This window comes from Myotis yumanensis, unplaced genomic scaffold, assembly GCF_028538775.1.
Source record: "Myotis yumanensis isolate MYYU_CA2020_CCGP unplaced genomic scaffold, mMyoYum1.0.hap1 SCAF_8, whole genome shotgun sequence".
Lineage (NCBI taxonomy): Eukaryota > Metazoa > Chordata > Mammalia > Chiroptera > Vespertilionidae > Myotis > Myotis yumanensis.
In genome coordinates, this window is record NW_027223759.1 from 27,657,163 (window position 1) to 27,674,794 (window position 17,632).

At 40.2% G+C, this 17,632-nt stretch overlaps 1 protein-coding gene across 1 annotated transcript in view; it reads right to left on the minus strand.

Annotated features, from left to right (window-relative positions):
- Positions 1 to 17,632, minus strand: part of COL4A4 (collagen type IV alpha 4 chain) — a 114,832-nt gene that overhangs the window by 92,716 nt on the left and 4,484 nt on the right. The window contains exons 2-3 of the mRNA XM_070422272.1: positions 5,603 to 5,738; positions 1,501 to 1,543 (exon numbers count right to left, since the gene is read on the minus strand). Of these exons, the coding sequence (XP_070278373.1) occupies positions 1,501 to 1,543; positions 5,603 to 5,664 (105 nt within the window). The 5' untranslated portion in view covers positions 5,665 to 5,738. The remainder of the gene's footprint in view (positions 1 to 1,500; positions 1,544 to 5,602; positions 5,739 to 17,632) is intronic.

The window sequence follows — 17,632 nt, forward strand, 5'->3', positions numbered from 1 at the left end:
ACACCAAATAGTGCAAAAGAGTATAATGGGAAAAGACATTTTCTCTTCCATCTTGGCCTCCCATTCTCTCACCTAGAGGTAATTGATCTCCTCAAATTGGTGTCTGGGTATTTATAAGCACATTCACATGATTATCACATGCATACACACACAACTTTTTGGTGTGGTATATTTTCCTGTGCCTTGCTGTTTCACTTAATCAGATGTCTTCAAAATCATGCCAAAATAATACATTTGGCTACAAAGTATTCTAACTTGTGTAATCAGTCTTTACTGATGGAAATGTAACTATCTCCCTTCTTTTGCTACTGAACAGTATCCGGCAACTAGTATTGTTGTGCATTATCTTTATGCACAAGTCAATGTAAATATGTATGATACATTCCAAAAAGATAAATTCCGGTGTCAACAGGTACGTGCACTTAAAATCTTGAAAGTTAAATTGCCTCCCATTGATACTGCAGCAATTTATATCTCCACCTTTACAACCCAACTATAGCATAGCCACTCCCTGTGTGAACTCCAGAACCTCTGCATACACAGGCTGCTGGGAAAATCCAGAGCAGGACGATTTTCGGTTCAGGAACCAAATTCATTCATATGGAACATAAGGAACAAAGGAAGTGAAATTTAGGACTCTGTAAACCTTCATCATAATAATAAAAAGAATATAATACAAAAATAAACAGGAATATCAAATAAGATAAATAGAAAAATCCACACACATATATTTCAGTGTGTTTTCATTTATTATTTCAGGTGATGCTCTCAAGTGCATGTGAACTGAGCTGGATAAATCTTATCATCTTTACTTCAATCAGGATAAACTGAGTCTTGGCTAGGTTAAGAGATCAATCATTGTCACAGCCAAGAACCAAGAGTTCTCATTTCTGAACACAAATGCCTTCTACTCCTGACTGATAAGAAGAGAACAGAAAGAAGCTTTCTATTTCATTTGCTTTGATAACTTGCATCACAGAATTGGACTGGGTGGATCCGAGCTGGAGAGATGAGATAGAAATGTGTTCACTAGAGTGATTTAATGCAGCCCAGCTGTCTTAAGATCGACCTGAGTTACAGGCAGCCCATTGAATTTCCCAAAAACATCTGAAGTTGGTTTTTAGTAACTTAGATTCTTAGATCTTATTACAGAATGTTCTAGGCTTATCTTACTCCAGAGTTAAAATTTCAAATTTAATCTTATATTTCTTGATTTAATCATGAAGTGGCCCAGCTGCTTCCTGGCCCTGTCCAAAAAATGTTTTTAAGAAAGGATTATATTATAAAATAAAAATATCTCCAATATCATTTGGAGGCAGTTTGCTAAGCAGTCTTGACTGTAAAAGATAAAAGAAACTTTAGAGTTCATCTAGTCCAACACTTCATTTTACAGATGAGAAAACTGAATCCCAGGGAGCTACTTGCTTAAAAATATAACAAAGAAAATGCATTCAATAAAGTGAATTTCAGCATGCCATCAGAGCTAATTAATGTACTTACCCCATATACAAGTTGCATAGAGAAGAGAATAAGTATAAGTGACCTACAAAAAAGCAAAAATGCAGATGAATTTAAACTGTCCCTTTTCATGCAAACCACAATAAATAAGTAAATAAATAAAGGAATTAATTCTAGAAAACTTCTTATATTTAATAGACTGTTGACACCAGCTGATTGTCATTGGTGACAAGATAAACGTTGTCCTCTCTCTAGTGGTCTTCATGATCTTTTCCCTTATTAATCAGTCCAGAAGTACTCACACCCCTTAGTGAGGTCCTCATTGTGCTGGGTACCATGGAGACACTGAAGGTGAGGCCTGGATGGATAGATGAGTGAAGGAAAATGACTCTCAGAATGAAAACTAGAGAGGAGAGACTTTGCTCAGGGATGGTGCAAAGACAGTGCATGCCGAATGGCATTAAGGAAAGCCAGCTGGAAGGAGGTAGGAGGGAAGGAAACCTAGCTGGACAGGGAGATAGTTTGGAAGGCAGTGGAAATAATATAGACTAGTTAGGGAAGAGTTAGGTAGTTCAGGGTCTTATTATTGAGGCAGAAATCTAATTAGAGTAACTTCATTATTATAAGCAAATTTTAACAGAGGAGAGATGAACCAAAAGGGACCACTGTGTGGTCTGAATATTTGTGTCCCTCAAATACATATGTTGAAATCCTAACCCCAATATGATAGTATTATGAGATGTGGCCTCAGGGATAGAATTCGGTCAAGAGGATGGAGTCCTCATGAATGGGATTAGTGTCCTAATAAAAGGGTCCCAGAGAGCTCTCCCACCCTCTTTCCACCATGTGAAGATACAAGGAGAAGTCAGCAGTCTGCAACATGGAAGAGAGCCCACCCCAGATCCACCTTGCTGACACCCTGATCTTGGACTTGCAGCCTGCAGACCTGTGAAAAATAAATTCCTGTTGCCATGCAGTCTATGGTGTTTGTCAGAGCAGCTGGGCCTGACCAAGGTGACCACTAAACATTCACAATCATTGGCTTTGGTCTTATATTTGTCCAAGAGCATCTATATTTGCCCTTGAAACAGCTATGATGGAGTTGGGACTTCCAGTCACATCATCCCCACGGGTGGGAGAAAGGCCCCAGCCTGGGCCGTGAGTTCTCTGCCAGCCTGTCCTTTGTTCTGCATAGTCATCTCCTCACTAAACCCTCGCATCCTAAGTGAGCCTTCTTCTCCACCCTCTGCTCTTTCATCCTGTGCTGAGATGCTGGTAAACACCACAGACACCCACAGAGCCATGCCCCTTGGGGAGGCCCTGGCTGGACCACAGGAAACATAGGCTGGTTTAGCCACACTTACAGATTTTCACACTGAAGTCCCCCTTCTCCCAACCCTTCTATTTGAATTCATGAAAATCCCCAAAAAGGCAAGGTTGGCATTTCAGTGAAGCAACTAAGTGAATTAAGAGAATAAAAAAGTGAAAGAGGTATGAAACACAGTAATAAACTGGTTTCAATCAAGTTAAAGTGTTTACAACCATTGTTTGTTAAGTGGCTCTGCACCACGTTGGGCATTTGTAAATGAGGACAGGTTACATATTATAGAAGTTCAGGCCTTCATCTAATCTAATAAAAGAGAAATATGCAAATTGATAGCACCTCCGCTACGCACAAGCCATGCCCACCAGCCAATCAGAGTGACTATATGCAAATTAACCCAACCAAGATGGCGGCTGGCAGCCACGCAGCTGGAGCAAGCAGGAGGCTTGGTTGCCCCGGCAATGGAGGAAGCCAAGCTTCCCGCCTGCCCTGGCCGGCTGTGGCCTCCGTTCAAGGCAACGAAGTTTCAATTATAGAAGATAAATAAATCCCAGATACCTGCTTCCAGCCAGCCTCCACTGGGAGCTTGGGTGGCTGGGTGCTGTGGCCAGCCTGCAAACAGCCAAAAGTCCCTCACCCAGGAGGGCCAAACCTCCATGGGGTGAGGGCCCCCACTGGGGGGCTTGGCCAGCCTGCAAACAGCCATCAGCACCTCACCCAGGCTGGCCAGGCACCCCAGCGGGACCCCCACCCTGATCTGGGACACCCTTCAGGGCAAACCAGCTGGCCCCCACCCGTGCACCAGGCCTCTATCCTATATAATAAAAGGGTAATATGCAAATTGACCCTAGCAGAAGAACAACTGGGAATGACTGGTCACTATGACACACACTGACCACCAGGGGACAGACACTCAATGCAGGAGCTGCCCCTTGGTTGTCAGTGCGCTCCCACAGGGGGAGCTCTGCTCAGCCACAAGCCAAGCTGATGGCTGCCAGCGGTGGTGGTAGGAGCCTCTCCCGCCTCCTCAGCAGTGCTAAGGATGTCCGACTGTAGCGTAGGCCTGCTCCCTGCTGGCAAGTGGACATCCCCTGAGGGCTCCTGGGTTGCCAGAGGGATGTCTGACTGCCAGCTTAGTACCAATCCCCTGGGGAGCAAGCCTAAGCCAGCAAGTGGTCATCCCCCGAGGGGTCCCAGACTGCGAGAGGGCACAGGTCCGGCTGAGGGACCCTCCCTGAGTGCACAAATTTTTGTGCACCGGGCCTCTAGGATATATATAAAGTCTCCCTAAAACGGTAGCCAGGATATGTTTTTCCACATTTTACCCAATGCAAAGGGACTCAGAAATGTTGAATATTGTTCTCAAAAAGTCACAGACAGACTGGTACCAATTCGGGGGGATGGTGGAGCGGGGAGGCGGTCAGGTCAGGTTTGAGTCCCATCACTCTCTCCTTCCTCTCCTCCTGCAGTATATGTTTAAAAATAATGAGCTCTTTAACAAACCATTCAAAATTAAGATTACTTTGCAGTTTCCTCCATATCCTCTTCAAACAAGTAAGACTTGATTGCACTTCTGATAAGTACATGCTCCTTTCCACCATCCTCTCCTCCTTCATTGCCCAAAATACGTGTTCATCAGCTTGAAAACTTTTCATATTTTTCATTATTTAATGTTTCTCTGACTTAACTCCCAAAGTCTCTTTTAGTCACTTGTAACAATATCATATTAGCTTCCTACTGCTGCTATAACACATTACCACAAAGTCAGAGGCTTAACACATAACACACATTCATTATCTTATGGTCTGGGGGTCAGAAGTCCGAAATGGGTCTCACCGGCGAAAATCAAGGCATTGGCAGGGCTGTGTTCCTTCTGGAGATGCCAAGGGAGAGTCGGTTTCCCTGCCTTGTCTGGATTCTAGAGGCTGCCCACATTCCTTGGCTCGTGCTTGCTTCCATCTTCAACGCCAGCAGGGGGAGGTCAAGTCTCTCTCTTGCTGTATCCCTCTGACCTCCTCCTCTTCTACCACATCCCTTCTTGGACTCTCACTCTCCTGTCTCCTTCTCCTACTTCGAAGGGCCCTTCAGATTATACTGGATCCACCCTGATAATCCAAGATAATCTCCCCCTGGAAAGGTTAGATGATTAGCAATCTTAATTCTACATGCGACTGTAAGTCTCCCTTGCCACAAACCAAAACATAGTCATGGGATTAGGATGTAGACTTCTTCGAGGGTATGTATCCTGTTTACCACACTCATGAAATGCATTGAACTAACTCTGCTAGTTATAGGGACTCTGCTGTTCTGGACATAAAGGAGACTTTTTGCTCTTCAAACCCAGTGTGTAAGAGCCAGACCTGCAGCCTTTAAGTGGGCACCTTCCCATTCGGTAAGAGTATGTGGGTGCAATTCAGGGAGAATAGAAAGGATTTGTGTTTAATAATAAAAATGAGATGCAAAATGGCAGGCATAACCCATAGATTTCTGGAATGACTAACTTTTTGACACATGAAGAATTCATATAATTCATACCTATAAAACCAACATAGAGCCCTAGCTGGTTAGGTTCAGTGGATAGAGTGTCGGCCTATGGACTGAAGGGTCCCAGGTCCGATTCTGGTTAAGGGCACATGCCTGGGTTTTGGGCTCGATCCCCAGTCGGTGGCGTGCAGGAGGCAGCTGATCAATGTTTCTCTCTCATCAATGATGTTTCTATCTCTCTCTCCCTCTCCCTTCCTCTCTGAAATAAATAAAATAATTAAAAAAAAAAACATTGAGGAAGCATTATTGTTGAATAAAAGCACTGAGGATACTCACCAGGGCTTTGTGGCCAAGAGCTTGAGCCATCTGAAAGAGCATCTTACTAACTCCATGTGCATGGCTTACTGCACAGCCAGTCTGAGTCCTTAGTCTTCTCTTCCAGATGATTCCATTCATAAGTGAGGTTTAAAGTCTGTACATGGTAAATATAAACATATACCTTAAAACACAGTATGGATTATAAGGTTGAAATAATTACTTTCCTTGTTCATAGTTAGTGATGAAAATATTTTTTGAAACAAAACAAAGTAATCTTTCCTTAGTGGTAGGTAGCTAAACTGAATAAATATCAATTTTTATTCTTAAAAATAAAAATACTCTCAAATTCTTTATATGGCAAATATATTTTTGAGAAGTAAAAAGATGTATCTGTATACACATATATACATAAAATGCTTGCATAAAAAGTATTGCTTCATTTCTCTAAGTGGAATTTTCTTCTATTTAATTGTTTTTCTTGAAAATCCGAATTAAATTCACTTGAGTGCTATTTTTACTGTTTGAAAGTAGGAAAGGAACCCTCTAGTATAGAAAAACATATTTTGCACACATACAGAAAATATATGTCAAATATTTTTATGTAAAATGATACAACTAATGTGGAAATGTTTTGATAGTTCCTCAAAAAGTTAAACATAAGAGTTACCATCCGACCCAGCTATTCCATTTCTAGGTATAAAACCAAGAGAATTGGCAATATATGTTCACACAAAAACTTGCACATGAATATTCATAGCAGAATTATTCATAATAGCCCGAAAGCAGAAACAAGCCAAATGTCCATCAACTGATGACTGGATAAGCAAAATGTGCTTCAGTGGTTCTCAACCTGTGGGTTGCGACCCCTTTGGCGGTCGAAGGACCCTTTCACAGGGGTCGCCTAAGACCATCCTGCCTATCAGATATTTACGTTATGATTCATAACAGTAGCAACATTACAGTTATGAAGTAGCAATGAAAATAATTTTATGGTTGGGTCACAACAGGAGGAACTGTATTTAAAGGGCCAGAAGGTTGAGAACCACTGTATCCATACATTGCCTTTGGCCATAAAATAAAATGAAAGACTGATACATGCTACAGCATGGATGAACCTTGAAAACACTATGCTAAGTGAAAGGAGTCACACACTATATGATTCCATGTAGGTGAAATATACAAAACAGGCAAATCCATAGAGACAGAAAATCGATTAGTAATTACTAGAGGTTGGCAAAGAGAATTGGGAGGTACAGGGTTTCTTTTGGGGTGATGGAAATGTTCTGGAATTAGATAGTGGTGATGGTTGCACAACATTCTGAATATACTAAAAACCACTGAATTATAAACTTTAAAGGAGTCAAAAAGATGAATTTTATTTTGTGAACTTTATCTCAATAAAATAAGAAAGACTATTTTGACTCAAAGAACTTATGACTTTGATAAAAGATTTTTTTTGGCTCAAAGAATTGAAATGTCTCATCTTAAAAACTGGCTTCACTGAATACCAGAATTGGGTAGAGAGAAGAAAACTAGGAGTGTTGAATATTACACTATTTTTAAATTTCTGGGTAAAATCTGGATAAACTAACTCAATGATGTATTTATGAGAGACTAGTTTTCTAAGTAAGTTTTCTAAGTAAGTGGTAGAACAACATTCCATAATACAGTTTCAAAATCAATAGAAACAGAATCTCTTTGAGTGCCCAGATCTTTTCCCATCCCTAAATCCATCCTTTTAAATAAAGGCTTTTTTAGTTGCATTCTAGAAGTCAGTCTCAAGAAAACAAATTATTGTTTTGGAAGAAATACATGAATTGGTTTGAATCATTTAAAATGTATTTGATATCTATAATAATAAATGCATAATATGCTAATTAGACCGGACGTCCTTCCAGACGATCTTCCAGACGAAACTGGGGCTATGAGGGCCAAGCCCCTTGCACGAATTTCGTGCATTGGGCCTCTAGTTTTGAATAAATAGAAAGCACAAGCAGAAATTAAAGAAAATCAGAGATATTTGCATTTTTACCTCAAAAGAGATACATGATGCAATTATTCTCTATGCATAATTGTGATAAAGGGGGTACAAAAGGGGATTTTATTAAAATAGAGTATTGCTATCATCACCTTTCAGAGTAAGAATGCCTTACCATGGATCATGATCCTGATACCTAGGAGTTTCTTTGTACGTTTTAATTGAATTGCTGGATGGCTGGACAAATGGATGGCTGGACAAATGGATGGATGGATAGATGGATGGATGGATGGACGGATGGGACAATCTGCAGAAAACCTAACTGGTCTCCCCATTAGTGGGACTGCCCATTGTAAAAGGACACTGTGGCTCAGTGGATAGAGCATCGGCCTGCAGACTGAAAGGTCCCAGGTTAGATTCCAGTCAAGAGCATGTACCTTGGTTCCGGGCACATTCCCAGTAGGAGGTGTGTAGGAGGCAGCTGGTCGATGTTTCTCTCTCATCAATGTTTCTAACTCTCTATCCCTCTCCCTTCCTCTCTGTAAAAAAATCAATAAAATATATTTTAAAAAATAAAATAAAATAGAAGGACACTGATAACAACGAACAGACACAGCTATATGGGGAGTACCCAACGCATTCTCATCACCATGCACTTAGTTATTGTATATGCTCTATGACCACAGGGATTTCATCTTTGATTTCAAGTTTATTTTTTATTGTTGACATTTTTACAGATGTCCCCCTTTTTCCTCTCTCTCCCCGCTCCCAGGCCTTGAACACACTAATAGGTCCAGAGGCATGGATACATGGAACAGGCTGACAGATCTCAGAGGTGAGAGGGGTAGGGTGGATGGGAAGAGATTAACCAAATAAATTATATGCATACATGCATAACCCATGGATACACTCAACAGTGGTGAGGGGATTTCATCTGTTTTTATTCACGGATTTATCCCCAGTGCCATAATAATGCCTGGAATACAGTAAGTGCTCCAGGATGTATTTGTTGGATGAATAAACTTGGGGAAGAGATTTTGGGAACTTCAGAACGTGAAACAAATATATTAAATAGGAAAAGTAAGATGAGGCTAACTCTGAATACAGGTGAGGGAGCGGAGGAAGGGAGAGTGAAGGAGATGGAGAGGAACCATAACAGCTTTGGGGGAAATGAAGAGAAATAAGCATTTACTGACCATATGTAGGATTCTTTGCTAAGTGTTGTTCACATCAAGTCACTTCCTTTTCGTCAAGTTTAGTAAGAAAAGTATTATTTACATTGTACAGAAGAAACAAACTGGGTAAACGCAAGTAATCTGTGCAAAGTAACAGAGCTAATAAACAGCAGAACTGACTGTAATACGTATCCCTTCTCCCACATGACCCCCGGCATGGCAGCCTTCACACTTTTTTGTTCTCATACTCCCATAAGAATTTTGAAAAACCTATGCACACTACCTCTTCTTTTTTTTTCTTCAAGTTCATATCTAAAAACTTTCATCTTCTTTTTAAATAGTTCCAAAGAGTATAATTTGGAACACTGTAAATGATGACCTATAAAATAAAACTGTTGCAGAATTATTTCAGGTGTGGCCAAGAAGTTATAAGGCCGTGGCAATCAATTTTCACCGCCATCAGTTTAAAATATATGTGTACAAGTTCTTTAACAACAGAAATTTTATATTCATTTTCTTCTTGAATTCATATTTATATTCTCTTTCCCCACATACACCCTAGTGCAATATAATTTTATACTTGAAAACCATATTGATCACCCTATCATACTTCTCTGCAACAAAAAATTACATAAATGGAATATTTTTTATATTCAATGATTGCAAATCTCTAAGTCTTAAAAAAAATGTATTTCTCCTGGATTGGCTTATCATTATGGTGATTAGTAGTATGTCATTCATCAAATAAATTTAAATTTGATAGACAATTATTAAACATTAAAAGTAAAATTTTATTGAAATTATAGTTGGTAATGAATGAATGGGGCTTTTTTGTATCTCCATTTAGCCCTAAATTAATAATACTTCTTACTGGAATAAGACAGGTTCAACAACAATCCTACTTCTGTTTTAATTTTTAAAGCGATAAATTCTAATAAAACGTATTCACAGAAAATAAGAAGTTGTGAATAAAAGGCATCAGTTATACAAATGTCATTAAATTGTATGCCAAAAGCAATACAGACTTTATCATCCAGATTATTTTGAGTAATATTTCAGCTGAAAAGCCTTCCTTCCATTGTGATGACTACAAAAGTTGGGAACCACCTGGTCCGGAGGACGTGGAGCCCAGGAGGTAGAACTCTTTCCATTCTCAACACTGGCATTTACACTGCACATAAACAGTCCTTATACTCTGGGGAAAAGCAGGTTGGGGATGGATGGGGCAAGGGAATGGGGTAAGGATATGTCTTTCTTTTAAAAAATAGAAGGACTAGTGTGAAAGGGGAGCTGAGAACCTGGGCCATTTTCAGATAGAACAATTCTAAGAAAGAATGTATTATAGCAGTTGAGAATCTAGAAATTGATTCCTTTATTTAATTTTTCAAGCTGCCTGAAATCTTAAGAATCTTTTTGTCCCCCAAAGTCCATGTAGTCAGTTCGAAGGTTTTTGCTCTGAATGAGCTGCCAAAGACCTCTGGTTCACTGGTTCACCTGGAGTGAGCTTCAGATGACTATCCCACAGTCTGTCTAGCCTAAATCAAGCCAGACTTTATGACTGTTCTGCCTAAGCTGCAGCAATAGCTAAACACAGCCCCATCCTCTGTCAGCTGGACACTGTGAACAGCACTGTGCACTACACTCTACAGTTCACAAAAGGCTGTCACACTTAATCCACAACAATCTATGAGGATTTTATTTGTTGCAACCGCTTGTGTTAAGAGCATAAACACTGTTATCTCAACCAAGCTTTTTTTATTCTGAGGACGAAAAAAAGGGAAGGCCTGCATGACAATTTTGCAAACTCAAAGACCTAAAGTATCCACAAAGGATGGTCTGAAATTAAAACTTGAACTAAAAGCAGTTTATAGTAGAGAGTCATGTCCTAGGCCAGTATCTTCCCTGACAAAGGTCAATCTTTACCTTAACTGAGCCTATTGTCTTTTTGCATCTACCATAACAAACATATCAGTGAAATGTCAGGGTTAACTTGCAACTTCCCTTTTTCTGGACCCCTCAGGGTACAACCACAAGTTCCTGGCACCAAGACTGAGACCATAAATTCCTTTATTACTACTGTCATCATGTTAATTGTTGACTGTTAACTATCCTGTACCCACCTAAGTAAAAAGAAGTGTTTATCATTTTACTTTTTATCTAATCCCAGAGGTTTCCTCACTTTGCTTTCTCCTGCCTTTCTAATATATCACCAATGGATTTCATGTAACCCATTTACATCTCCTCCTTTGATTGAAATGTATAAAACAAGATGAAAAACTGCCATTCTCTGGAGCATTATCCCAATACAGTGAGATTCTGCTTCCCAGCAATTGGCGACAGTTTGGCTCAAATAAACTTGCAAAAATTCTTTACAGGTTTGAATGTTTTTACATTAACAATTCCATCAAACAAAAATACCCCATCACTCAGAACAGCATCCCTCCCAGTGGTTCTCAACCTGTGGGTCGCGACCCCTTTAAGGGTCGAACGACCCTTTCACAGGGGTCACCTAAAACCATCGGAAAACACATATATAATTACATATTTTTTTGTGATTAATCACTATGCTTTAATTATGTTCCATTTGTAACAATGAAATTGGGGGTCACCACAACATGAGGAACTGTATTTAAGGGTCTCGGCATTAGGAAGGTTGAGAACCCCTGCATCTCACAAAAAAATGTCTGTTATCGCTTGACACTGTGTTTCTTTTTTTTTTTTTTTTTTTTTTTAAAAATATATTTTATTGATTTTTTACAGAGAAGAAGGGAGAGATACAGAGAGTTAGAAACATCGATGAGAGAGAAACATCGACCAGCTGCCTCCTGCACATCTCCTACTGGGGATGTGCCCGCAACCCAGGTACATGCCCTTGACCGGAATCGAACCCGGGACCTTTCAGTCCACAGGCCGACGCTCTATCCACTGAGCCAAACCGGTTTCGGCGACACTGTGTTTCCAGTGGAGTCTATCACTACTACAAAAAAACAAAATCTCCAAACAATCCAAAGTGCTATGCCATGAACACATATGCAAATGATAGCTTTGGAGAATTGCCTATCTAGGAAACTTCTGCAAAAGTTGTGTGCCTTTCAGAGAACATGATTTACTTTGCCCACTTTTATTCCCAAGGCAGAGGTGTTCTCCACAGACTGATTCATCCCAGCCCTGTCAGCCCGGCTAGGTGGGGTGTGACCAGGTTTTCATCACCTGGTGCTGTCTCCCCAGCCACATTGACACGGGGATAACCATCTGACCCAACCCAAGGTTTGGCTCAGTGACATTGAACTCTGGCTCTGGGCCGGAGGATGGTGCCGAAAGATAATCTGGATCAGTCCTCTTGGAAAGCTGAAATTATGAAAATGAGAGTAGAAGTGAGGATGAGGGAGAAATGCCCTGAGGTTGAGAAGGGCATTAGAAAATGGGGACAGGTCAAGGCAAAGTACAAGCCTTAAGTTAGAAAAAACCAGATATGAAGAGGAATCATAAACATCTCTTTTCAAGAGAAGAAAATGCAAAAAGATAGAGGGTTTCATGAGAGGATTGAAGACTAGCTCATTCCCAAGAGCTATTCTTGGTGCAGTCTTAGAGTCAGTGCCTGTTACTTGAGCAAACTGACCTGGGCAACTTGGTCAAAGGCCGTGACACATCAGGGAGCTCATCTGGAAACCCCCAACAGAGGGAAGGTGAACTTAGGTGACCTGAGTCTTTGACATCCTCCTTGCTCACCAGCCCAAGTGAGGTCCACAGGTGCTTTCCCAGGGTGTATTTACATCAGTGGTTTCCAGCAGGTATATTCAGTAAATAGCACTGTTCTCTTCTTCCAGCTCCCTGAGGTCATTTCTTTTCTTTTTTAAAAATATATTTTTATTGATTTCAGAGAGGAAGGGAGACGGAGAGAGAGAGATAGAAACATCAATGATGAGAGAGAATCATTGATATCGGCTGCCTCCTGCCCGCCCCTCTCTTCTTCCCCTCCCCCTCTCCCTCCCCTTACTGGAGATCGAGCCTGCAACAAGGGCATGTGCCCTTGACCAGAATCGAACCTGGGATCCTTCAGTCCACAGGGCGACACCCTATCCACTGAACCAAACTGGCAAGAGCAGGTCATTTCTTTTCTTATGAAAATTTTGGATTCTAACTCCACTGAGAATATCTTCCAAATGCTAAGTCTGGGAACAAGATCTGAGATATTCCAAATCACAATCTCTACCATGGGGAATGTGTTTTCTCTGCAACCCAATCTTGAAAAAAAGTACACTCTGCTGGGGTTCTCATTGACTGGGGAGTTGGGGTGGGCAATGGCCAAGATTGGAGGACCAGATAAACAGGAGACTGAGCAGCAGAATCTTTTGCTAAAAAGGTAGCAGAAGTATAATGTCTTCTCTTTTTTCAAGGAGCATTAAATCTGCATTCTTTTTAATAATAATGTTCTTGTTCTTTCAGAGAAATAACTTCCTCTTAACTCAGTGACTACATGTTCTTTTCTTTTAACCTTCTGACACTGAACTATCTGAAGACTCTCTAAGGCTAAATTTTTTAAATGGTTTGAACACCTACTTGTATATACCTTTATCTTTCCAAAATAGAAAAATTCCTAAAGGCTAAGATTTTGAAAAAAAAAAAAAAAAAAAAAGCAAAGGGCTTGAAAGGCTAGAAAAAATGCTCCCAGATAAAGAATGGCATGCCCTGTCTACCTTAGAGGCCAACATCTTTCAAGGTTTACCATTCCTTTTTAAGAAATCATCTGGCCCTGGCTGGTTTGGCTCAGTGGATAGAGCGTCAGCCTGCAGACTGAAGGGTCCCAGGTTCAATTCCAGTCAAGGGCACATGCTTGGGTTGCAGGCTCGATCCCCAGTAGGGGATGTGCAGGAGGCAGCCGATCCATGATTCTCTCTCATCATTGATGTTTCTACCTCTTTCTCCCTCTCCCTTCCTCTCTGAAATCAATAAAAATATATATTAAAAAAAAAGAAGAAGAAATAATCTGGCTCTGGCTGGGTTGCTCAGTTGTTTTAAGTGTGGTCCCATACACCAAAACAGTTGTGGGTTCGATTCCTAGTCAGGGCATATATCTAGGCTGTAGGTTCAATCCCTGAACAGGGCATGTAAGGGAGGCAACTGATCAATGTCTTTCCTTCTCTTTCTCCTTCACTTTCTCTCTAAAAATCAATAAAAATATATTCTCAGTGAAGATTTAAAAAAGAGAGAGAGATCAACTAACCTTCTCCCAACATACAAGCGGGTTGCTTGGTTTTGCTCTTTCTAAAATCCCATACCTTCTGGTTGACTCTATCTGCAGTCTTTCAAAGACTTCAGCTTAGTTTGAGCTTTTTAGTAAAAACAGTCAATCTCATCAAACATCACAAGGTTTTTAAAGTAGGTCATGAATCTGTGTGGTCCATGAACTACTGGAATGTGACTGGACCTTCATATTCTCTAAGAAGCAACAGGGATAAACTTGAGAACTACTCAAGTAAATTCTTGAGAATGACTCTGAGTTTCAACTTGATTAGAATGTTGCTGGATTATGGCCAAACCAACCCCCACTTCTCCTTCCCCCCTGGTTCGGTTGAATTGTTAATAGTGCTGCAGGGTTCTCAGTTGACCTTGGAGTTGAGTTTGCTAGTCTAAGGCCAACTGGACCATATCTTAACTCATCCACCACTCTTCCAATAGTGGCTTTTCTTATCATATTGTCCTTTGCTATCTCCTCCCAATATCAACAGAAAATTTGACATCATAATAATGTTACCACATGGGAAAGACATGGAAATGATAAATGCTCTAAAAACATACAACTAATTTTCAAAACCGGATGGGCCCTTCATTTCCAACTCAAGAATGACATTTTGACTCAGAATGCTGCATGTCTGTTGCCAAAAACACTAATCCCCAGGTTTCTCTTGGTCTGTGATTTTCCTGGGCAGGGCTAGAGTGACTCTATCTGAAGTCTCTGGATCTTTCAGACCTCCAGGAACTGCCTTTGGGGTGAGCTCTAGCAGTTATACCCTGTGATCCCACCAGACAAGGCCCATCCTCCATCCTACAACCACAATGTGAGGTTAGCTTTCTTTGCCTTAGATGACTTCTTCCCTCGTCCTGAGAGACTGGCTGCCTTCCTCTCCTGGTGCCTTGTGCCCTCATGGTTAGGGATGAGAGCAGAGCTCTAGAGTTAAAGATATTTATGTTAAGATTTTGATCACTTAGCAGTGCAACCTTGAGCAAATTCGGAACTCCTCTGAGCTCTTGATTTCTCAGTATGTAAAACTAATAACCTGAGAGAATTGCATGAAGCTAATTCTATTGGCTAGCATAGTGCTTGCTCTGTGGGGGCAGCTCAACAAATGTTTATTTCCTCCTTCCTAATTCATTGTAGAGTAAAAAAGACCTCCCAATAAATTTTAGAAGGAATAAAAAGTTGGGAATTAGGGCAACCCCTAGCCAGCAGTTCTCAACCTGTGGGTCGCGAACAATGAAAGTACATCCTGCATATCAGATATTTACATTAGGATTCATAACAGTAGCAAAATTACAGTTATGAAGTAGCAACAAAAATAATTTTATGGTTGGGGGTCACCACAACATGAGGAACTGTATTAAAGGGTCACAGCATTAGGAAGGTTGAGAACCACTGCTAGGCAGAGCTCAGGAAGGGACAAGACTTGGTATGGAAAGAAAGGAAGAGAAATAGAAAGGAAGACTAAACTGTAACAGTCAGTTTTAAACACCAGGAGAGAGAAATTAGTGAGAGGTATGAATCATCCGTTAGTTCAGAAGAAGATATGAGAAGAACAATGCTAACGAGAATCAGAATTAACCTAAGCTGACTGAGAGGACACTAGGAAAAGGTTGCTATTTGATTTAACAAACCAGAAAGCTGGCTCTTTCTGCTGTCACCATTGTTGTTGCTGATGCTTCTCCCCCTATCTTCTTCTTTCCCACCATCAACCTAATCATCATCATCATCCTCATCCCACCATAAGAAATTATGATGGCCGAAACCGGTTTGGCTCAGTGGATAGAGCGTTGGCCTGCGGACTGAAAGGTCCCGGGTTCGATTCCGGTCAAGGGCATATACCTGAGTTGAGTTGCGGGCACATCCCCAGTAGGGGGTGTGCAAGAGGCAGCTGATCGATGTTCCTCTTTCATCGATGTTTCTAACTCTCTATCCCTCTCCCTTCCTCTCTGTAAAAAATCAATAAAATATATTTAAAAAAAATTATGATGAGCAGCATTTTCAGAGGACTACCTATGTGCTAAGCATTGTGCTAAGGGCTTAACACAGATCTGTAATCTTGCAAATAACCCTGAGGTAAGTGATATAATTACTTTTTTTTCCTGTAAATAAGTTACATAGTCAATAAGTGAAATTTCCAGAATCCAATCTCCAAAGTTTCTTTCTTAACCACTACACTACACAGTTTCAAAATTCATGGAAACTCATGAGTGAGTTCCAAGGATGTAATGTCTAGAGAAGCACAGAGTTAGCCTTCAATATAGTAATAGCATTAAGAATCTATTATAAATGCAATGGTACACTATGATCCAAAGACGTTCTGTTTCCTGTGAATCACAGAAAATTTGAGTTCTCATGTGAAGTTCTATATGTTTGGTACCTAGAAACTCCTCTAGGACAGCTAGATATATATTTTTAAATATATTTTTTATTGATTCCAGAGAGGAAGGAAGAGGGAGAGAGAGATAGAAACATCCATGATGAGAGAGAATCATGGATCGGCTGCCTCCTGCAAGTCCCCCACTGGGGATCAAGCCCACAACCCGGGCATGTGCCCTCCTTGACCAGAATCGAACCTGGGACCTTTCAGTTCGCCGTCTGATTCTCTATCCACTGAGCCAAACCAGCTAGGGCCAGCTAGATATCTTAAAGGCACCATTTACAACTAGGATATAGGAAAGTCAAATGTTAAAGAAAATAGACACAACTCTTCTTAACACAATATTAGCAAACCAAACTCATACCTATATAAATTCAAAAGACCTAGGGTAGCCTAAGCTATTTTTTTTAAAAGAGCAACAAAGCTGGAAAACTTAAACTACCTGATTTCAAGACTTGCTATAAAGCTTTAGTAATAAAGACAATGTGGTACTGATGAAAGAAGAGAAATGTGTTATCAATGGAGCAAAAAACACCAAACTTATGATTTTGCATGAAGGTGCCAAAGAAATGTAATGGAGACAGAAAGTCTTTTCAACAAATGATGCACAAACAACTATATATCCATATAGAAAAGGAACCTGTCATCAACACCTCCAAATTAACTCCAAATGGATCACTGACCTGAACTTAAAAACACTTCAAAAGAAGAAAACAGGAGCAATATTTGCCACGTTAGCTTAGATGACATTTTCTCAGAAAACAAGAAAAGCACAAACCTTATAAAATAAAAAAGTTTATAAATTAGATGAATTCCATCAAAATAAACACATTTGCTTTTCAAAAGACACCAATAAGGAAATGACAAACGACAGAATGGGAGAAAATATTCATAATAAATAAATCTGGCATGGGTCTTGTATCCAGAATGCATAGTTACTATAACTCAACAGTAGGATAGAAACAATCATTTTTATTTGAATATTCACCTCACAAAAGTTCTATAAATGATTAATAATTACATGAAAAGATTCTCAACATCATTAGTTATCAAAGAAGTGAAAAGCACATTGACATAGCACTGCATAAGTACAGTATTAGAATAGCTAAAATTTAAAAGACTGACAATACCAAAAGAACGCGCCACAAATATATGGAGCAACTGGAACTCTCATACATTGCTAGTGAGAATGTAAATGATACAACTGCTTCAAAAAACTGTCTCTTTTATAATGAAACATACATCTCACATATGATCAGCCATTTTACTCCTAGGT